At 29.6% G+C, this 23,000-nt stretch overlaps 4 protein-coding genes across 10 annotated transcripts; 2 read left to right on the top strand and 2 right to left on the bottom strand.

Annotated features, from left to right (window-relative positions):
- Nucleotides 1–178: 178 nt before the first annotated feature.
- On the bottom strand, nt 179–6,311 carry LOC117157652 (protein DENND6A). 3 transcript variants are annotated; one of them, XM_076619449.1, is made up of 10 exons: nt 6,080–6,311; nt 3,422–3,551; nt 3,030–3,326; nt 2,683–2,955; nt 2,418–2,603; nt 2,105–2,352; nt 1,833–2,023; nt 1,508–1,776; nt 1,222–1,434; nt 179–1,129 (listed from the first exon to the last, which is right to left on the bottom strand). In XM_076619449.1, the coding sequence occupies exons 3-10, from the start codon at nt 3,177–3,179 to the stop codon at nt 929–931; spliced, it is 1,731 nt and encodes a 576-aa protein (XP_076475564.1). In that variant the 5' UTR covers nt 3,180–3,326; nt 3,422–3,551; nt 6,080–6,311; the 3' UTR covers nt 179–928. The 3 variants fall into 3 exon arrangements, with proteins under 3 accessions (XP_076475564.1, XP_076475562.1, XP_076475563.1); XM_076619447.1 differs by lacking the exon at nt 6,080–6,311 and adding an exon at nt 4,054–4,183 and having other exon boundaries at nt 3,422–3,937; XM_076619448.1 differs by lacking the exon at nt 6,080–6,311 and adding an exon at nt 4,113–4,151 and having other exon boundaries at nt 3,422–3,937.
- On the top strand, nt 6,292–10,779 carry Ric (Ras-related protein interacting with calmodulin). The gene is made up of 5 exons (XM_033335851.2): nt 6,292–6,581; nt 6,663–6,719; nt 6,847–6,920; nt 7,027–7,218; nt 7,285–10,779. Exons 1-5 carry the CDS (start codon nt 6,440–6,442, stop codon nt 7,525–7,527), a joined length of 708 nt encoding a protein of 235 aa, XP_033191742.1. The 5' UTR covers nt 6,292–6,439; the 3' UTR covers nt 7,528–10,779.
- Nucleotides 10,780–12,101: 1,322 nt separating this feature from the next.
- Nucleotides 12,102–15,662, top strand: LOC117157723 (uncharacterized). 2 transcript variants are annotated; one of them, XR_013058673.1, is made up of 2 exons: nt 12,102–13,430; nt 14,120–15,662. XR_013058673.1 is itself a non-coding variant. In XM_076619452.1 (2 exons), exons 1-2 carry the CDS (start codon nt 13,810–13,812, stop codon nt 14,536–14,538), a joined length of 450 nt encoding a protein of 149 aa, XP_076475567.1. In that variant the 5' UTR covers nt 13,442–13,809; the 3' UTR covers nt 14,539–15,662. The 2 variants fall into 2 exon arrangements, 1 of the variants encoding a protein (XP_076475567.1); XM_076619452.1 differs by lacking the exon at nt 12,102–13,430 and adding an exon at nt 13,442–13,840.
- A 4,208-nt stretch (nt 15,663–19,870) lies between these two features.
- Nucleotides 19,871–23,000, bottom strand: LOC117157731 (uncharacterized). Of its 4 annotated transcripts, XM_033335989.2 has the most exons (6): nt 22,284–23,000; nt 21,756–22,056; nt 21,598–21,673; nt 21,102–21,275; nt 20,361–20,429; nt 19,871–20,216 (listed from the first exon to the last, which is right to left on the bottom strand). In XM_033335989.2, exons 1-6 carry the CDS (start codon nt 22,448–22,450, stop codon nt 20,122–20,124), a joined length of 882 nt encoding a protein of 293 aa, XP_033191880.1. In that variant the 5' UTR covers nt 22,451–23,000; the 3' UTR covers nt 19,871–20,121. The 4 variants fall into 4 exon arrangements, with proteins under 4 accessions (XP_033191880.1, XP_033191879.1, XP_033191878.2 ...); XM_033335988.2 differs by lacking the exon at nt 21,102–21,275 and having other exon boundaries at nt 22,284–22,998; XM_033335987.2 differs by lacking the exon at nt 19,871–20,216 and having other exon boundaries at nt 21,031–21,275.

Genomic DNA, 23,000 nt, shown 5'->3' with positions numbered 1-23,000 from the left:
GTTCTGATTTGACAAAACGTACCTACCTTGTACTTAAAAATATAAAATTTAGTTAAAGCAATTATATTAAAGAAAAAATAGTACATATAAGCAATATATAGAAATAGTTTAAATGTAAGAAATTAAGTAATAATTCCTCTTAATTAGATAAGGTGATTATAATAAACATGTGCATAACCACATTATTAAAATAAATCTTTATTACATTTATCATTCATATCAATATTTACAGATCTCAAATTAAACATATATGTACATATAGCAGTTAGTACTCTCTTTTTTATGTTACCTTCACATACGATGACAATCTATAATAACTTTTGGAATAAAAAATATATTTTTTGGACGTTCAAAAAAGGAGTCCAATATTATTAAAAACTGTTTAAATTAAACGATGGTTAGAGGAAGAGACATGGTTATACAACGTAGATATAAATTGTAAAATATTAAAAAACAATATAATCATTTACACAAAAGAAACATGATAAATATACCTAACATTTTATAATTGTAGGAATACTAACGTGAGCTCATAAGTCTTTTGTTGCACCTATGAAATATTTCACGCACCATTATTGACTTTTGTATCACGTTTCATGTTACATATAAAAAGAATATTTCATCCTATAATATCCACTTCAGAGTATTTAATCATTTGAATCAACAATGGAATTACAAGTAAAAATAAATTACTTTTTCCAAAGTACATCAACACAGTTATTTTTCTACATTTTTATGTCTTTTATGTCTTTTACACATTTTAGTCATTATTTTTTTCATTCAAGTCAATTTTTTATTATGTATCAACAACGTCAACTGTTGGAAATATTTTCAAGCTAATTCTTTCATCACATGTTGATAGCTTTAAATTGTTTTTAAATGGTGATACCATTTAACGAGTTTTAAAATTAATACAGTAATCGTAATGTCAAGATTCATGATTCAGAATGCCTTTTAAATCATCTGGCAATGTATGTGTGATGTCATTTATTCTTTCTTGAAGTTTTTCCCTTACAGAATTACCTATAGGTACTTCATCAACGTAAGTCTTTTCTAATTTCTGCCGAATTCTAAGAATCATATCTACCAATTCTACTTCCTGTTTTCCTTGCACCCAGGTTTTTAAATCCTACAATAATGGTAATTTGTTTAAGGAATAAAACAAATAAACATTTTTATTTTTAAAAACAGATCAAATTTTTATATTGAACGCGAACATACCGCTTGTGATAATGCCTCAAGTTGTATAACTTGTAACTTTTGTGATAACTCTGTGTATCTAGTATGAAACCAACCAGAAAAATTAGGTGAACGGAAAAATCGTCGATATAATCCTACCCAATCTCCTTTTATGCCTGTGGTTAATTGTGGCCCAGCACTACTTAAAGTAGCTAAGAAATCGTTTGGATTAAATAATTCAGGTATGGGTGTAGCCTAAAATAATTATAATATATGTATATTATAGTTCCAACTGTTTAAAACATTCAACAGACGAAATGATAATTACTTTAAAAGGTGATATGTCCTTTTGTAATGGCATAAGACTTGCAATATATCTTTCAAGAGGTATCATAAAACTTTCAGTCAATTCTATCAAATGACGTTTTAAAAGAGCTGTTTGCACTTCCCCTGGCCTCTTTGTTTGGATACCTCTAAATAATTTCTTCAATATAGTTTTATCCTTCTGAAGGAAAGGTTTATACTGAGTATAAACTCCTGGCTTTGAATCTAATATTTTGAGATTCTCTGATTTCTTTATTTTGTACCTTTGATTCTCTAAAATATAAAAAATATTTAAATATTCTATGTATATACTGTTTCATAGAACTTACCATTACTAGTTCCATTACTTATTCTTATAATATGAGGCCAATGCTGTAGAGTTTTGGCAAAAAATGGATTTGTTACACCTAATATTACAGCAGGTGGTGATGGAGCATCTGTAGTATATTCTTTAAATTCAGAATCATGAATTGTAAAATAAGGTCGGTGATCAGCACAATATTTTAGTGGTGCAATCATCCTAAAAAATAGCGTATTTTTTTATTTCATTTTCTTATTAAAATTATTTTTAACTATTTAAGAAATATAATAAAATACTCACGCAATAAGTGCTTGGACCATTTCAGAGCAACCAGTAGGTGAACCAGCCATAACAACAATTGGTTCACTAAGTAATACTAATTCCCATAATAAATGTACATAACTTACAACACTAGCTAAACTTCTAAACATATCTCCTTCATTGGCAGATGTTAAAATTAGTCTTCGAGTTGCATGAAAATTTGGCGCATGATCCATGGCAGCAATTGTAGGTGCAGTTGCTTTATAGTTTTGATTTGGAATATATGTCTAAAATATGAAGAATGAAAAATAACATATGGTGGAAATACGAATTACGATGTATCAACTTTTACCTGAAATAAAACACCTATAAGTGGTAAATGCACTACTTGGCCTGGTATTGGAGGAGGCCATTGATCAATTTCTCTTACAATAGCTTCCATCACTGCATTGCCCATTTCAAAAAATTCAGGTGCAATTAAAGCACACAATTCACCAAAGAGATTCACAAATGGCAGTTTTGTAATTATAACAATACTCTAGCATATAAATAAAGTTATTATTTATGCTTCAAGATCCTGTATTTACATCTTTATTATTTTAGTATATAAAATAAACCTTTTGAAAATATCCTCTTGGAAGAGACTTATCTTTCACTTGACGAAAGTATACATAACCCCAATAATAATCTTTATCACATTGTAAAAATGGAGGTGACTTTCTATCGTATTCTTTTAAGGCTTTAGTCTCTTGAAGGATAGCTCCACTCTGTCTTATTCTGACATGATATTGTGTATCTCCCATACAACCAGAGTTAGAATCGGGAAAAGCAAGATAACAAACATTAGATCTCTCTTGTTCAGATAGTTTGATATGAGATGGATATATAGCCTGTATAAAAGAAAAACAGTTTATAAATAAATAATTGTATTAAAAATTAAATATAAAATGTAATAAAAGGGTACCTCTATAGCTTGACCTAATTCAAGATCAAAAGTAACAATACACATGCAATGTACCCAATTATGAAAACGTTCCCATTTTTCATATATCATTTCTTCTTGACTACTTATAGTATCCATTCTCCTAGTTCTTGAACAAGAGGCAACTGACATCTTATAAGAATTTGGTTAACATAACCACATGCATATATTAGGGAACATGTCACCTTGATATCTTATTAAGTGACAAATTTAAAAACTTCTGTTTAATTTACAACTTAATATGTGTGTGTTATATTTCCTATAAAGGAATTTGGATATCTGAAAACATATTAAAATATTATATTTTATACTTTTATGCTATATATTATATTATACAATATGTTAGCTTATATGTTCATCAATAAAGAACTTACAATTTTATTTAAGGTACACATTATTCCGTGCTTTTGGATTAAAATTGTTTCCTAGATAGTTTTTCTTTCTATTTTAATAATCTCATAATTACTTTTAACTTCAGCATATATATATACATATATTTTTACCCTGTTTAATGATATTTAAAAACATTTAATACACTTATGCACTTTGTTTACTATCATTGAGAACAAGGATCAAAATATCAGGGAAGAATGTTAATTGAACAATGAAAAAACTCAGGTATCAAAAACACGAGGGTCATTACATATACACTTATTTCATTATTCTTTACTATTTACACACAATTGTTAAAATGCCCACGTGTTTTCCATCTTGTAATAATAATATTCTGCCAAACATGTTAATTTGATTTCGAAAACGATGGTGTGGCAATGAAAATGTTCATGAATAACGTTTACACCAATACTTTTCTTCGATGAAAGTATCTCCGTATGTACGTATTTAACGTTTGGTTTCGCTTTATTGGAGAAAGTCTTCATAATGCTCAGTATCTACAACAATAGTTTCATAACCTCCCAAATCAAACATGTACGTATTTTCAGAAATTTGATTTATCTGAGCGCGTCAATCTTGTCAGATAACATCAAATCAAAGATATATTGCTTACAAACAGATTGCAATCAGTACAATTCTACCTCGCACTTTAGTCATGAGATTTGCTTATACCTTATGTCCCTAATAGTAATATTCAACCATAGCAGTACTGACCCTTTGTTAACTCGAATTATAAACTGATGTATGTATATATCTATATACAAATCTCAATAGATACCAAATTTGCTTTTTGCAATATTTATACTTTCTAAAATGTTTAAAGATGAAACTACAAGAAACAAACATAATTGTTTTATTTTTCGTTTTCAACCGCATTATATTTCATTCATTTCAGTTCCTTACGAATATCGAAAAGAATACTAAAAATGTTAAGAACTATTTTGCTATCGTTCTCGTTTATATTGTACATAACATACACATAAACATTCAATTTTCATATCATAGAATTTTTATTTTAACGAATAATAAATTTTATATATATATATATTAGAAAGAATATATTAATTTACCTCTAACAATAAAGATATTAAAACTATCATAAGAAAATAATAAGTAAAAGTTTTAATTGTCAAGTGTATTATTGTATAGGGCATTATACGAATGAATTTCGTTAATGCATACATAATAAATATATATATATGTTTCTTTATATGAATCAATAAATTTCTATTATACAAAGAGGAAATCTTTATCGATGTGCGTGCACTATTCTACGCATGCATATTGCACCGGTATATTTCATATTGATCAAAAATTTATGATTTGTAACGTGATTGTAATATAAATATAGTTGAATACATATGTAGATTATATAACATTTTTCACGAAACTGAATTTCATTTTACAGTAACAAATCCATAATTTAAAAAAGTCCGTTTACTAACGAATACTATGTACTTAAATAATAATAGTTTACCCTTGCATTTATTTTCTAATTTATTTGTACAATTGCATAAGTTATCTGCATTTCAATTGTAATTTATTATTATAAGTTATTATAAAAAGTTAGACCACAATATTGACATTAAATACAAGATATGCAAGTATTTATTCTACCTCTTGTATTAACTTTAATATTTCGATCAAACTTCATTGGAAATCGAAGATATTTCAATAAGCGAAACTTCTATTCTTCTTTGCCAAAAAATTAACAGTAAAGTTAGTTACAAGAATGTTTTTAAATTAAATTAAAATTGAAATTAAATTAAAATATATACATATATATATATATATATATTACAACGTATCCCAGATTTTAACGGCGAAACTTGTGTAAATAAGAAAAGAATGTTATAAGAACATAAATAGTTCAAAACTTTACTAAGAAGTTATAAAAGAAACATCAAACACGAATATTTACATTTATTGTTAGTCTATTTTTGCGTGCTGTGTCGAAGTCGTCAACAATTTCTGAAGGTAATTTCATGATAATTTCTGCTAGTACCATTGAATCGTTAGTAAGTTAGTGGACTTCGTACGAAAAAGCCGCAATCATTTACAAATCGAGAGTATGCAGATATACATTTCGTTTGTTTCTGCAATGGAAATACCTGAACTGCTGTGAGAGAATATCAAAACGGGTTCCCTAATACAAGAATTCAAAACATGTGGATGCAACTGGACAGCTGTCCGGTACATTATGAAATACATAATATTTGTGAATTAAACAATTATTTTCCTCACAGATTGATAGGTCGAAGAAGGCCAATACCTTGGCTTCCAAGATCGCCTGATCTCATGCCATTGGATTTTTATCTGCATTTTGAGATGAAATATTAGTTACTTTTAGAAGTGCTAAAAGTATTATACTATCTTGGACGGCCTGAGATAGCAAGCACAGCTCGCGTAAATAGAATAAACGTAAGTATTGGTGATCTATTCCTACATTTCATTGTAGTAACCGCAAACCCATTACTTCGCATTTCATATTTTTCTCATAACTTTTTAATAAAGTGCTAAACGACCTATATTTATATAACTTTTTTTTTCTTAGGCTGATAAGTAAGTTTCGTACTGTAAGTTTCGTCGTTAAAACCTAAGACACCCTGTAGATATATAAATGGATCTATTATACTAACAATAGAGCAAGTGGATACGCCCCTGGGTGCACGAATCCGCGCGTGCTTAATCTTTGCGACTGTCACATTCTGTCAAGCCCGGTTGTCAGCCTATGCTCATCAGCCATGCTGTGTCTAACTGTAAAAAATAACTTTTAGCCATTAAGTGTCACTTGGTGCAGGTCCAAACTAGTAGATAAAAAACGGTGGCTTGCAATCGCGATCAAACATGTACCGTATCTTTCTCGATCTAATAACCGATACGGGTGTGTCTACGCGCGTGTTCCGATACGTGATCAAGTATGTCAGTCAGTTTGTAAAAGTGCAAGCTTGTAGCTGTACCAAACATTAGGTTACCAACAAACAGTATATTTCCTAACGATGTCAGCTGACATCCTGCAGGATAAGAGCGTAGCCTTGAACGGCAAGAATGACGTACCGGTAGTCTCGCAACCCATTACCAGGGGTGGACTTAGAGTTTACAAGATTGTTGTTTTGGGCGATGGTGGTGTTGGTAAATCAGGTATAATCCAGTTTTATTTGTCATCGTTTAATTAAAAAAACATGTTATATCTCATATATATTATGGAAATTAATTTTTCAGCTGTCACATTGCAATTTGTCAGTCATAGCTTTCTTGATTATCATGATCCAACTATAGGTAAGAGTTTATTTCATGTATGTTGTAATGAAAATTGAAAACTCCGAAAAATGTCTGTAAAGTTTTGTTCTTATTATTTCTTAACTTTTGGAAGAATATTTCATTTAATGTTCTTTCTTCTTGACAGAGGATTCATATCAGCAACAAGCAGTTATAGATGGTGAAGCTGCACTTTTAGATATATTGGACACTGCAGGCCAGGTCAGAATTTGTTCTTAACATGGTTTCATAAGAAAGTGAATTGTATTGTCGTATTGTAATTTTATATATACATAAATGTTATATGTAATATTTTTTTTATGTGTAGGTGGAGTTTACAGCTATGCGTGACCAGTATATGAGATGTGGAGAGGGTTTTATGATATGTTACTCTGTAACTGATAGACATAGCTTTCAGGAAGCTTTGGAATATCGAAAATTGATAACACGTGTGAGAGCTAATGAAGATATCCCATTGGTATTAGTTGGTAACAAATTTGACTTGCAACATCAGCGAAAGGTAAAACACAATTTTTCATTCTAACTGAGTTTCACTGATTTTGTTAACACGAGAAACATATTATAGGTAACTACAGAAGAAGGAAAGGCACTTGCTGAGCAGCTTGGTTGCCCTTTTTATGAAACATCTGCAGCTCTTAGACAGTTTATAGATGATGCATTTTATTCATTAGTCAGACAAATTCGAGCTAAAGAAAGATCAAGAAATTCGGTACGTAAACACAGTCGTTGGTGGCGGCTGCGTTCAATTCTTGCCTTTATATTTAGAAGGAAGCAAAGACATGTCAATAGTCATCATTATTCCCCTTAATCGACGTATTTGCATAGATATCTTTTTGATAGCGTTTGTTTTAAATTAACAAATTATGGCAACATAAACAGTTTGGAATTCTACAGATTACACAACGAACAAAATTTTTTATGCTTCTTTTATATTTTATAACAGTCCTTCAATTTAGGGATTAATTCACTAATATCTCACTGCCTCATCTTTAACCCCATTATATTTTAAATGTAGTAATGGAAACATGAAATATAGACTGCAGTTCATTATTTTTATTATAAACTTTACACTAATAGCTTCTATTACATTGAGAAGCTATGTAAAAACTTATATAAAAAAAAGTCAAACATGAGATAATACAAGCAACAAGAATGTGATCTCTTAAAAAAGTTTCAATATAACAGTAACAAGATGTCCATAACTCTGTTCCCAAGGTCGCTAGTTTCTTCATTATTATTTATTAAAAAAGGCTATTAATATTATTTACAATATATTATCTTATCAGGAACAATAACTAATAATCGTAATTTAAGGCCTAATTATATTTGGAGTATCTTACTTTTGTTTTTTTAAATTAATTTAATTGCAGTTTTTATTTAATATTTTCTTTCCAGTTAAAATTTTGATTATTGTTTTATAACTACTATTTTATATGACCAAAGAATTTGATATTTCATACTACATGAAATATTAAATGAAAATTTGTAAATGCAGAATATATAGTATATGTGAGATGAATAGAAAGTTTTGTAATGCTAAATAATTGTTATATTATGACAATTAGTCGTATAAAGTTAAACTAAAATTTATTTATACCAATTTAATTATCTATAGAAAAAAATGAAAATTAGGAATGGTTTTATATCGAATTAAATTATTACAAAGTATACGAAAGTTATAATGATTTGTAAAGTTTACAAATGTTATTTGATGAAATCGCACAAAGTGAACAATTTTTAAAACGATATTTTCCAATCAAAAAGAGTATTTACACAAATATATTTTTATTTTTAAGAATTGATGAGATAATACTAGTAATGTATTTGATTACATAGTAGGTCAACAAAATTTTATGTTCATAGACTACTAATACTTTTCCTCTAAGTTTGAGTTCTAGAAACTTCGAGTAGTAAATCCACGCTGTGGGGAGCGTTCTTTCGTCTTCGGTAAAAGAGATTTAGTCATGTGCTCTCGATTCTTCTCTGCTGGTTTTATGATGGTATGGACGCTAGGAGCACTACTTTCACTATCTGTCTGTTGTGATGGAATGTCCAATTGGCAATGCGTCCAACTATAGAAATAATAATTGCGCAAAATCTCGGGTTGATATACGTCTAGGTAATGAATATTTTATGTATTCATAAGAGAACTTAGGATTGTTTTGTTTTCTGTTATCTTTCGGCATAGTAGGATGTGTCAACGCATGTGGAATTATTGACAACTGCTACTTAAACATAACTCCGTTACTTTCATTGAGGATGATTTTTTGTATTTTCCTTACAGTGCCATATCTTTCAAAGCTGATTTGAAAAATCCGTTTCACATGCTTACAGTCATCATTCTGTTAAGGTACTCTATTATTATAGAATACCTTAATGATCATATAGGTAATTCTCCATCATAATTGTAATTTTTTCACATTTGCCACACTTATGCCATCCAGAAAATATTTTTAATATATTTTGTTGCCGAATTAAAGTTCTTTACCTTCATACTTGGCATGTAGAGCACCATTATCTTGTGGAAAATTATTCCTATCCTAACTAAATGATTACCAATGAATATCACATAGAGGCTAGTTTCTCTTTCTCTATATACTATGGCATCATCATCAATACTGATGCAAGATCTCAGATAGATTTTGTATCTCCATGTCTGTTACATAGAGCTCCATTATCCTGTAGAAAATCATTCCTATTCACCAAATAATTTTATCAATGTGTTTTATATGGACACATTTCATAGTATACTACGACTCTGCCATTAACAAAAATAATCCAACATATAATTAATAGATTCTATTTTGATGAGTAAAAAGAATATAATACAGAGTTTATGCAAATCGCCAAAGTTTATTTAAAAAGTAAAAATGCGAGTAGAATACTCTTTGATATTCGTCCACGCTGATTGCATGAAGAATAAAAGAGTAACTTATTCGTTGAAATTACAAAAATATTGGTGCTCGCTAGTAAGAGTTAATTTATCGTACCCCCAAGTGTCTTCGCTTTCTCTTGTTAGAGCCAAAGGTAATAAGGCATGTGGTGTCTGCTCCTAGCGTTCAAATTTCACGTTTTCTTACATTATTTATTAAAGCTTTTAATTCTCGTGCAGCTTAAGAATACGTGATTTCTTTTTTAGTGCATGTATATTATAAATCAATTACGTTTAGTTATAAATTAATAGAATTATAATATACACTAGAACCTCGTTTATACAGGCAGGTCGGAGGATAAGGCGGTTTAAATAACAGAGTAGTTTCGATAATAGTTCATTATACCTTTGTATACACATACATAATTCGAATATTAAGATTTAACCGTTAAGATTTTAACTGTTTCTTCTTTGACATATTTTGTATAAATGCAAATGATCACATATATTAATATATTCGCTATAAGAATATGTGTTTGTACATGTACAATTTGGCGTAGTTCGATTAATAGGGACTCAGCATTAACTTGTTCGCATAACGAGGTTCTATTGTTCTTTATATAGTTGCCAGATAATAGAACCAATCTATAATAGCATACAGTCAAGACATTAAAAAAAATTGTTAAATGTATATTTATATGTATATTAAACGTCTAGTCGTTACTTAATGTTTCCTAGTCAAGTCTTGCATTTTGTTAAACATGCAATAATTTACAATTTACAGACGCAGTTACGAATTTTGATTGCAGTTTAAAGTGATCATTTATATGTATTTATCATATCATATAAATATTTATACATGTTGGTATTATATTTGTTATAACATTTTATAAACAGTTTACTAATAGGGAACATAATTATTAATATTTAATCCATCTTATTAGCTAACATAACAAATCTGACTATTTCATTTTATAGAACAAGTACAAAGTATTATTGTCAAATCTGATAATCAACTACATCAACACTAGCTTTGTACTGATACAGTAGAAAATATTAATAAATATAAATTACTTGTATGTAACAATTGAACATACAATACAAAATCTGTGTAATTTATGTACTGTGTAAAATGTGTTTAATCTTTAAAACTTTATAATAATAAAAGGAGAGTATTTATCTGTTTTAGTTATTAATGTAATATTTTATTTCTCTTCATATTTGTTTATAAACTAACGAATCTACACGTATAAAACATGGAAAAACAATGAAATGTAATACATTGCAATAAAAATGTAATGATATATTTATATGAAAATGGAATTTTTAAAGCTAACAACGGCGGCGAGTGGTATCTTTGTCTGTCCATCGTTTGCTTAATATATCATATTGTATATGTATATAACCAAGAATACCCAAAAATATTAAGGACTAGAAATAATATAAATAATGTTAATATATAGTATAATATAAATTCAAATTAATTCTGTATTTTAAGAAATACAAAAGAAACACATTTTACAATGACAATACAGTAAAATAATTAAATAAAATGTAAATTTATAATGTACTACCAAAAGAATTTTAATAGAAACAAAATTTAAAAAACGCTTCTTTTGAGATTGAGCAATAATTTTGATATGATTGAAATAAATTTATGTATAATTAATGTATTTAAGTTGTGATTGTGTGATATACTAATTGGAGATAACAAAATACAAATTGTGATTGTTTTAAGTATATGGTCTTAATTGACAATTTTCGTATTCTCCATGAAAAATTTACAATAGTATTATATACAGGTCCTCAATTATATGATAATTACTATAGAAAAATGGCTCATTTCGGATAATTACTTGAGTACATTCAGTGAACTGTGACAAAATTTTAATTGTATTTCTGTTTATAGAATAAATATAAAATACAATATTAAAAAACATCCATTTTATTTATTTACATTCATTTTAATAAAAAATCATATGATAACAGTATGAAGTAATGAACAAATGTGTTAAGTCATGAAAGCTTGATATATAATGTTCTATATAAGTTGAATAAATTTGTACTTAAGCAATCAAAGAAATAATTTTTTACTATTTGCTTAAAATATATATATTTTAATTTATTTAATTGTATTATGAAAGATTGTAAATATATTGTTTGCTTTTAAATTTCTAGTATTACATATAAACTAATGATTACAAATTGTGTAAAGTACTTAACACTCTTTTTGTTTTGGAAAAAGTTATAATTCAATTATATTTAATAAATGTTTGACACATATTTTTTTTAATCACTGTGTGAAATACTTTTTGATCGGTTATTAATCTTCAGTGGTTCCTCCATTTGTATGTTGATCTCTTCCACTTTCTACTATATTGCCATCCGTGGTTTCTATATTTCCTGCTTTGCTATTTTCTATATAAGTCATAACAAAAATAAGATAATTCATCCATCATTTTAAGATACCACTTTCAGATAAATGTATATCATATACATATATATTAAAAAAATTATGTATGTATGACATACACATAACTGAAAGTTACAATAATATTTACTTTGATAACATTTCGTCCAGTTCATGTTTCGTTTGAATATTTGGAAGAAAATTATTTTACAAATGAGAGTTAAAAAAATAAATAAATACTTTTTTCAATTACATAACAACGATTTTAAAAAATTAATTTTATAAATTGTGTAAAATTTGGATTTATTAAAATTTATATTTTAATTAAAATTTACAAAAGGATATCGGAAAGATAGGAATTTGGAACTTCTATATGCTAAATCCTATTAGAGCTGAATAGAGTAAAAATAGCGCGACACGTAATGAACCCAACTGAATCTCGACTTTCAAATTCATTGTAATATGATTGACTGAAAGTTTTGAAAATAACAACGTGAGTTCGTGCTCGCCATCCATATGCAGCTGCGTTAGTTATAAGAAATAGTAACTAGAAAATAGTCCTAGTTACAATCGATAGATTTAATCGATAGACTTAAGATGCTTTTTTGTTTTTATCCCTAGTTTTTGTAAGAGTGTGCAATAAAGGTTTTTTTTGGCTCAGAACGGTGTGATAGATTTATCCATTCAATAAAATAATAACTATTGTAATCCTACCTCTAAGTATAGAAATAACAACAAAAAGATTACTGGTTCAAGAAAGTAACAAAACTATATTCAATTAATCGATCGTATATAATATAAACACAATCATGTGGCCCGAGAAGTTCGTTCTTAAAACGATGTCATGTGAACCTCCCCCGTCAATCAATCCTCCCTTGAAACGGCACTTTCCTGAAAAGTTTTTGTGAACGAATTTTTTGGGTACCAACGGATGTTTTTGGCTCAATATTGGGGATTTGCATTAGAAAAATATGATGCGTAAAAAAATTGTCCTCGAAATCGTACACAAATCAGACAATGATTAATTAATATACTACGGATATGTATTTATGCAAATTCGTATTTTTGTATCTTCAGGTTTCCCATAAATGCATACAAATTTGCAGCCTACTAATTAATTTATTTTCTATTTGTGAATAATGACTCGAATAACTTATTCGTATTTATAAAATTCGTGATCTATTATCCGTTATTGGAATTATATTTTTGTCGAATTTTTTGCTATGACTTTGCCGTTGCTTTTGTCTAACACTGATGTAAATATTCGAATTCTAGAAGAATACTGTAGGAGCAGGACACAAAAATTGTTTTCATAATATACAAGCAATGTGTTAGAATTCGAACGTATTTAGAACTTATATAAAGGTTAGATTCATGATGCTCTAAAGCAATTAGTACTATTACGGCAGCCCAAAAGAACAGGACGATAGTAAGTACTTAGTTGGTGATTGTTTAATTGGTTTCCAAAATATTCATCGGTCTATCGAACTTTGTTCTTTTACTTTATTTAAAATTTAAAATGCATTGATGTGCAAAATTAAAGGAACATTAAATTTTTATCAAAAAATTGGTGATATTTAAACTGTTATTACGATTACGGGCTCAATTGTGAAGCCGTCAAAATCCTTGGTTACGTTTTCCTACAGAGGTTTCTGCACTTTGTAGAAGAGTGCGAGATACAAATCCGACCGTGCGACCTCCACTTGAAATATCACCTTGGAATTATTCTAGTGTCGGCGAGACACTTTTCATTCAAAGTTCAATAAAACGGCGACAGAATATCGTACATCAACTCTACAGGTGTCATTATGAAGGAAGTCTTTAATCTTCAAATTTGTGGTAACTTTAGGCATCCAAAAAATTTGTTGATATCTCTAGAATCGGTCAAATTTGAAAAATGTTCAAAACGATAAAGCATCTTCGCTACATGATACAGGTATCTCTGTAGGAGAAGATAAGATCCTGAACGTATAGGCCTCACGCTTTAAAATGAGCCCAGAATGATCGTTTTATGTTTTCTTATTACGAAGTTCTAATAGTTTAAATATCAGCTATTTCTCGCCGAAGATCGAGCGTATAGAAATGTAATGATTCATATTAATAATCATTTGGTGGTAGGAATAATTTTCAACAGAATAATGAAAGTACCAGAGGTGGAGGTTGAAAATCTTAACTTGGCGTTCTCATGTATCCGGGGACACATGCCGGAGGGGCTAATTTGCGAAGAGGTTACAATATCGATGGATGTATACCAGACCAGCTGGTCAGCGCTATGTATCGCTACAGATGCTTTCCCGACACCGGAGGATGTGAATAATTGTGTCCCAGTAAAACGACTTTCGCAGATGAGCTTCGGAAAATTTGGCATAGTGAGGAGGGTACGAATCATCATTCAGAAGCAACCGGATGGGCATGTATTGTACAAGTGGCAGTTGTTGATAGATCCATTACAGCGTAGACGTAGGGCATTTGGTGTGTACATGCAGGATACGTTGCAGAACTATCTCCAATCCCCCTCGGGTCAGATACATAACTAACTCGAAGCTTCTACCACCTGACGAAATTAACACAGATATAAATTATATGTAAAATAATCTTGCAGCCTGATAGAGATAGTAACTTTTTACGACTACTTGGCTATAGCTGTTGTAAGTTTGACAGAACAACGAATGATTTTAAAGGCTGACTAGGTAAAAATGAATATCTTAGATTATATTTTATATGACTGATTTTTTTCATAATATGAATGCTATTTTAACATCTTTTGCACGACATTTTTTGCCATCTTTCAAGAATGAATGTATTGCGAATGTAAAAATATATTACATAAAATTATATAGTACTATTTTAATGACTAAACATTAATAATTTATACAATTATTTTTTTCATAATATAAATATTTTTTAACATTTTTTTATAAACCGACAAGAATGATGATACAATATTTCATATAACATTATATGGTTTTATTTCAACGACTAAAATTTATTTTAATATATAAATCGATTCCTCGTGCTCTTTCATACCAGAAAAATATCTATAAAAATGCGAGCTACTGTCGATTTAGCTATTACATTTGTGCTTATCACATTTGTAATTTTTTTGTAAACGCTTCTCTTTGGCAACTGTTTCTGAAAACATAAATGTGCGAAGTTAAACAAATTAATTTTACTCATTGTAATAATATAATTTTATGCAATATTTTTTTTTATTTAATTATATTGTATAGATAACTGTAAATATACAAATACAAGAAAATATTGTACAATGCATTTAAAGCATTTAATATTAAAATGATTTTTAATATGTATGTTGGTATAAATGCAAGAATAAAATGTAAGAGCAAATATTATAAACATAATGGAATAAAATAAATCTTCTTTATATTCTTTAATAATTTGTATTAGAAATGGGAATGATAATATAATTTAAGATCATAATCTATAGCCTTTTTACTATTGATATTCAATTTAATACTTTTACTTTAGAATAAGATATTTATGTTATACATGAAAATTTATTTATATTCACACACAGTCACATCTTAAATCATCCTATGTATTAAGTAGATAAGCAGTACAAAATACTTATTAGGAAGCTACCTGATTTAAGTCTGAGAATAGATGCATGAAAAATACACTGATGTTATATACACAATTACTGCACGAGTACTGTTTTATTTCTGTGACAAGCTTCTTGTCTCTTAACACTAAACCTACCGACACTTCGTGTATACCTATTCCTACCGTGGCCGGTCAAAATGACCGATGATTAAAAAAATAATAGTTTTCATGATTTAACTTAAATAATGGTTAATTTATAACTAAATGTATATAAAATGATGAACTTTTATAAAATTTTGTCGAAATTTACTTTTGTTTAATTTCAATTATACTCTTAAATGGAATTACACTTTTATTTATACAGAGATATATCTTATTCAACTTTGCTGCATTTTTTATAAATTATCTTATTATCAAATGTACATTTGCCGCATAAATATTTCCCGCATCTTAAACAAATTTTCGTAATTTTGTAACCTTTACAATTTTATTTTCTTGACAAGCTTTTGTAGCAATGAATCTGAACTTGTTGATAGTTTTATTGCATGGTTGTTTCCCGCGATTCTTTATATAAAAGTAATGTATGCACTAGGTTTATAACAATTTTGTGAATTCTCTGTAAATTGGCTCCATACTGTACATACCATTGCAAATTTATTGGTTCGTAAACGTTGGCTTCTTTCGCTCTTCTTATCAAATCGTATAAGCCGCATAATTTCAGCAAAGTCATTCCTGCTCATTGTTTTTGAAAAAAATGCAGGTCTCCAAATTTTATTCCACAAATATGAGACATCTAAATTTTTTGCCTGATGTGCACCGCGGGCATATAACAGAGCAATAAATGCATCCAGTTTTGTTGCATCTAGCTCCCTCTTAGTCTCCAATACTCTAAACGCTTCTTCTTCCGTACATTTTATTATATCCCTTATACGATAATTAATGATAAGATAAAATGCCGTCTTTACTTGTCCTTTCATTATATGCCGTTTAGCGTATCCCTAAAAATATTATGAACTGATGTGCTGCCAGGTTTGGGACTTGCATTTATTTCTTTCCAAACTGTTCCATCGGGCCCAGTTTCACTCTCTGCTGTCAACGATAATTTCTTTTCTTTTCGCCCTTACGTAAACGCTTATTTATAGTATTCAGCTCTGATTAGATTGTAAATAGCGTTTCATGTGTTTCCATGCCGTTTTCAGTTGCTGAAGTTTCTTGTTCATCGCACACTGAACAGTCTTCTTCTATGTCCCTTATTTTTTTTTATAATTTTTTTTTTTTGAAAAATCTTGACATTTCTAGGGTAAATATTTATCACAGAATAATACCACGTACGGAATACAAAATTATTGTCAAATTTGATGTGCATTACTTTTCCTTTTATAACAACTTTACACAAAACGCTCTGAGATGCTTTCTGTCTGAGTTTTAGAGATAACAAGTTTAGATGTCGACTAATTGACTAACAAACCGAGATGTATCTAGTCGAAAAGACAATGGCAGGTAAAAATATGATCTGTGACGGTGATATTTATACGAAAATATTGATGAGTATTGACCGTTCTCCACCAACGATTACTCGAGGGTGGAGTTGGGAAAGCTTTTCCCGTGTTTCATAGCAATGGGCAATAACGCTAAGAAACTTCTCGACTTTTAAAATGTTTGTAACAATGTAAAAAATGCTAAATTTTGTGGCGGTTCCTTAGGATTATTATGGGCCTGAGTTCATATGTCTTGACAGCTGGTGGCTATCTTGATCGAGGAATGGATTGTTTTATGATAAGATTACAGGTGTAACAGCTGTTACTATTTGTTACTACTGATTTTGTTTGTCATCTGACCCTGAGATCAGGCCTTTTCGTTGTACTTATTGCATTTATTTTATGAATAACTAACATATTTTGTCGGGCGGTTAAAATGACCACACACTGTAGGCAGAGTACAAATTTTTCTCAGAAAATAAAAGAGCAAACTAAAATTAAATACCGAAAAATATATTGTATGCATGTTTTAGGAAAAGTGAGAAATTATGAAGCGATATGATAAAGTTTAAATATGGTTAAATTTGTGTAGAAGTCGCGAGAGCGGTCAATTTGACCGCGCCGGTAGGTTTAATGTTAATTAAGATAGGAGAAAAGTATCACAATCTTTCAGCATTGTAACGGAGGTGAATCTGGAGTGCAGAATTAAAGGAACATTAAATTTTTATCGAAAAATTGATGATATTTAAACTGTTATTACGATTACGGGCTCAATTGTGAAGCCGTCAAAATCCTTGGTTACGTTTTCCTACAGAGGTTTCTGCACTTTGTAGAAGAGTGCGAGGTACAAATTCAACCGTGCAACCTCCACTTGAAATATCACCTTGGGGTTATTCTAATGTCGGCGAGACACTTTTCATTCAAAGTTCAATAAAACGGCGACAGAATATCGTACATCGACTCTACAGGTGTCATTATAAAGGAAGTCTTTAATCTTCAAATTTGTGGTAACTTTAGGCATCCAAAAAATTTGTTGATATCTCTAGAATCGGTCGAATTTGAAAAATGTTCAAAACGAAAAAGCATCTTCGCTACATGATACAGGTACCTCTGTAGGAGAAGCTAAAGATCCTGAACGTATAGGCCTTACGCTTTAAAATGAGCCCAGAATGATCGTTTTATGTTTTCTTATTACGAAGTTCTAATAGTTTAAATATCAGCTATTTCTCGCCGAAGATCGAGCGTATAGAAATGTAATGATTCATCTGAAAGTATTGGTTAGATCGAAATGTTCGTAGTAAAATTTAGAAAGGATTTAAAGGTATTATATTACAGAATTAGTATGTCATTAAGCAATATCTGCACCATTAACTTTGAGAATCAAATAAGTCGTCAAAATATTCATATAATATAGTTATATGTATAGTAATAAAATTGTATAATTGCATCGTTTTTGGCGATGGCCGAGTCATAGTATATTATAAAGTGTTGTTTTATATCCGTATGATATCTACTTCTCAATGAGAATTGATTGTAAAATTCTTCCAAATAAAAAAAAAAGCAAATATGATACCTATTAATAATTATTTGGTGGTAGGAATAATTTTCAACAGAATAATGAAAGTACCAGAGGTGGGAGGAGGTTAAAAAATCTTAGCTCGGCGCTCTCATGTATTCGGGAACACTTGCCGGAGGGGCTTATTTGCGAAGAAATTAACAATGTTGATGGATGTACACAATGCCAAGTAGCTGGTCGGCGGCTATGTATCGCTGCAGATACTTTTCTGATGCCGAAAATTGTACTCCCAATAAAACGATTCATTCTTGCAGATAAGCAGGGTGTTGATAGATTTAGTTCCACAGCATCCTAAGACCTAAGGCATTTGATGTGTACATACAGGAAACATTGCAGTACTATCATTCATCTTGCGTACACCTCGGATCAGACAAACCATCCTTCACAATCAGGCGAATGGGAATGTATCTCAGGTGTATATATGTAGTGGTGATAGTCCTCTGCTGTTGCCGAGGTAGGTAGGTGTGTGTGTTGTCGCTTGTGAGGTTACTGCTGCTTTCTTCTTATTTAGCATGTCGTTGAAGAAAAAGAGGCCTAACGGGAATTCGAACACAGATCCCGAATGTTTGTAACCAAAGACGCTGACCGTACAAGTGGCAGGTGTTGATAGATCCATGATGTTTTAGATCTAAGACATTTGGTTGTACATACAAGAACTGCATTGCAGCACTATCTTGAATCCAACTCGGATCAGATACATAACCAACTCTATATTTCTTACTATACTTTCTAAAATGATTAAACATGAAACTACAAGAAACAAACATAATTGTTTTATTTTTCGTTTTCAACCGCATTATATTTCATTCATTTCAGTTTCTTAAGAATATCGAAAAGAATACTAAAAATGTTAAGAACTATTTTCCTATCATTCTCGTTTATATTGTACATACATACAAATAAACATTCAATTTTCATATCATAGAATTTTTATTTTAACGAATAATAAATTTTATATATATACAGGGTGGTTGGTAACTGGTGGTACAAGCGGAAAGGGGGTGATTCTACGCGAAAAAAGAAGTCGAAAATATAGAATAAAAATTTTTCGTTCGAGGCTTTGTTTTTGAGAAAATCGACTTTGAATTTTCGCTCGGTGCACTTTATCACGTCTCGTTATTACGGATCTCACTGTAGATCGTTGTCTCGACTTCTTTTATCGCGTAGAGTCACCCCCTTTCCGCTTGTACCACCAGTTACCAACCACCATGTATAATGTTCTACATAAGTAGAATAAATTAATACTTAAGCAATCAAAGAAATAATTTTTTATTATTTGCTTAAAATATATATATTTTAATTTATTTAATTGTATTATGAAAGATTGTAAATATATTGTTTGCTTTTAAATTTCTAGTATTACATATAAACTAATGATTACAAATTGTGTAAAGTACTTAACACTCTTTTTGTTTTGGAAAAAGTTATAATTCAATTATATTTAATAAATGTTTGACACATATTTTTTTTAATCACTGTGTGAAATACTTTTTGATCGATTATTAATCTTCAGTGGTTCCTCCATTTGTATGTTGATCTCTTCCACTTTCTACTATATTGCCATCCGTGGTTTCTATATTTCCTGCTTTGCTATTTTCTATATAAGTCATAACAAAAATAAGATAATTCATCTATCATTTTAAGATACCACTTTCAGATAAATTCATATCATATACATATATATTAAAAAAATTATGTACCCTTTTATGTTTGTATTATAACAAATTGAACAAATACTTACCAACTTCTACATTGTCCTCTATGCCTCCATTTGAATCATTATTCTTGTGGTTCTTTGGACTTGTTTGAGCTGAAAGTCATATAAACTAAGTTACTACTCTAAAATGAAATGAAATAATAAACGTATTTATGAGAGTTTGTAATATCAGTTCATTTTACAAATAATATTTCAATAGGCTCTATATTAGTGGACCCTCACCAATTAGTTATATTATCAATACATATATATTAGCAACAGCATTTTATGATGCATACTAAATCTAAATAATAAATGAAAGTATTGCACACTGTATTTAAAATGTTTAATATTGATACACCTTTTATTTCTTCACATATCGATATAAATATAAAGACTAAAATTTAAGATCAAATATTGTAAACATAATCAAATAAAATAAATCTTCTTTATACTCTTTAATAACTTACACTAGAGATGAGAATGGTATTACAATTTAAAATCATAATCTATAATCCCTTTATTATTTATGTTCAATTTAATGCTTTTAGTTTAGAATAACATATTATATATGAGAATTTATTTATATTCACACACATTCACATCTTAGCCATTACTGTCTATTAAGTAGATAAAAAGTGCAATATACTTATTAGAAAGTCATTTGATTCAAATCTAACAATAGATGCATCAAAAATACAACAATTTTATATACACAATTACTGCATGAGTGTTTTTATTTCTGTGGCCGCCTTCTTCTCTCCTGAGATAAGAGAAAAGTATCACTATCTTTCAGCATTGTAACAGAGAAGCGAGGACTTAGGCGCACAGTGCCAGGTGGATCTTTTGGAAGAATTGGAATTCCATGGTATTTCAAACCACGCTGACCAACTAACGATATTCTTATAGCTGATTCCGGAACAGGATCCAACTGAATCTTGTTAATTACTTCTCTTGTAGCTAAATTGACAAACCGCCAAAATATCACATAAAACTAAATCAATTGACAATATGCAGAAATTAAACATAATGGAGCTGCATCAATGTTTCTATTAGCATCATCGATATGCCAGAATAATTTACAGAATTATTATTAAAAAAGCTGTTTTAAGAGGTACAAATGAGATATAATTTCAGTAGAATAGCATCAAACCAAACTATTTAAATTACAAATATTTCAAATCGTTTTTTGATTTTAATTTTACTTTATATACACATAGTATCAAATAAGAAAAAATATAAAATAGAACAAAATACAAGAAATGTACAAAGTAAAACTTACGTTGTAAGGTAGGTGGAGCTTTCTTTTCAGGAGTTAGATTGCATGTAAGCTTAATTTTATCAAGATCATCCTTTAGCTAAAAAGATTTGAGTATGAAAAATATATAACTTAATAAAAATGTTATAAAATTTTAGAACTTTCTACATTTAATGTTATACCTGTTCTATGTCTTCCTGCAGCTTTTTATTTTCATCTCTTGTTATATTCAACTGTGAATTAACAGTTTTTTTTTCAAGTCTTAATGTTTCCAATGTTGTAGTTTTAGTAGCATCTAACTTGGTTAATGAATCCAATTCATTTTTGCACATATTCAAATTTTCATTTAAGTCATCATTTTTTTTCTTTAACTCTTCTTGTTGTTCTAAATGTACATGAAGCGATGCCACCTCATTTTCTGCATTCTTGTATCTCTGTTCAAAATTTTTGCGTAGTGTAACACATTGATCTCTTTCCTCGGCACTGAAATATAATTTTTACACGAATATTAATAGGTATAGTTCACCACAATATAACCATATATTATTATAGATTCAGATGTCAGTTGTTAAATCAACATTAATAAAGATATAATGTTTTCCAAACTTTTGTTATAAATAAAATTTAAACTTTAAAAAATAATAGAAAGTAAGTGCAGCTCGTAAAATGCAATACATTGATTGATATAAAATTGTTTCATAAAACAATACCTAATTCTAAGTTGTTCATTCAATTCGTCGAGTTGCCTAACTAATTCGATATTTTCAGAAGATAAAATCCACCAGTTGCAAATAAGCATTATACAAGCAGTGAGAAGTCCGCCAAGAACGAGGGGAGGACATCGGCCTCCTCCGACTCTCATACTGTCAATTCCCATTCCTTATTATATGTTATGTTTTATTTAACAGTACACACGTGTGTGTTGTAAATTTGCACGTGCATGAAAAATCAATTCTCACTGTATGTCAGCCGTATTCTATTCGAACAACGAGATGAAGAGGAGTAAATGGTCTTATCAAGTGTCATGGACCATTACTTACGATTAATTCAAAGCGATTAAAAAAATAGTGCTTTTTTAACCTCTTCTCTCGGCTAGACCTTTTTCTGGTAAATATCCACGAAATTTTCGTGGAAATAAACACGTTTAACGTGTTGTGGGCGTATCTACTATGCACTACCGGTATTGACAACGGTATATGTACATTTTATCACAAAAAGTACTAAATCACGTTATATGTTCGAGAGTCGCGATTTTTACCAAATATTAAATGACTTCATTTATTTATTGGCAAACGTGACATCGGCGTTAAAACGATTTAAAATCAATGCGATATATTCATCATGCTGGAATAACTAAGAGTGACGACTGGAGAGGCTTCTAACCATACTAACCACGCAATCACACATGTACGTCAACACATGCATTG

Source organism: Bombus vancouverensis, chromosome 6, assembly GCF_051014615.1.
Source record: "Bombus vancouverensis nearcticus chromosome 6, iyBomVanc1_principal, whole genome shotgun sequence".
Lineage (NCBI taxonomy): Eukaryota > Metazoa > Arthropoda > Insecta > Hymenoptera > Apidae > Bombus > Bombus vancouverensis.
The sequence above is the reverse complement of the archived record's forward strand: the minus strand, read 5'-3'. Positions and strand labels throughout refer to the sequence as shown.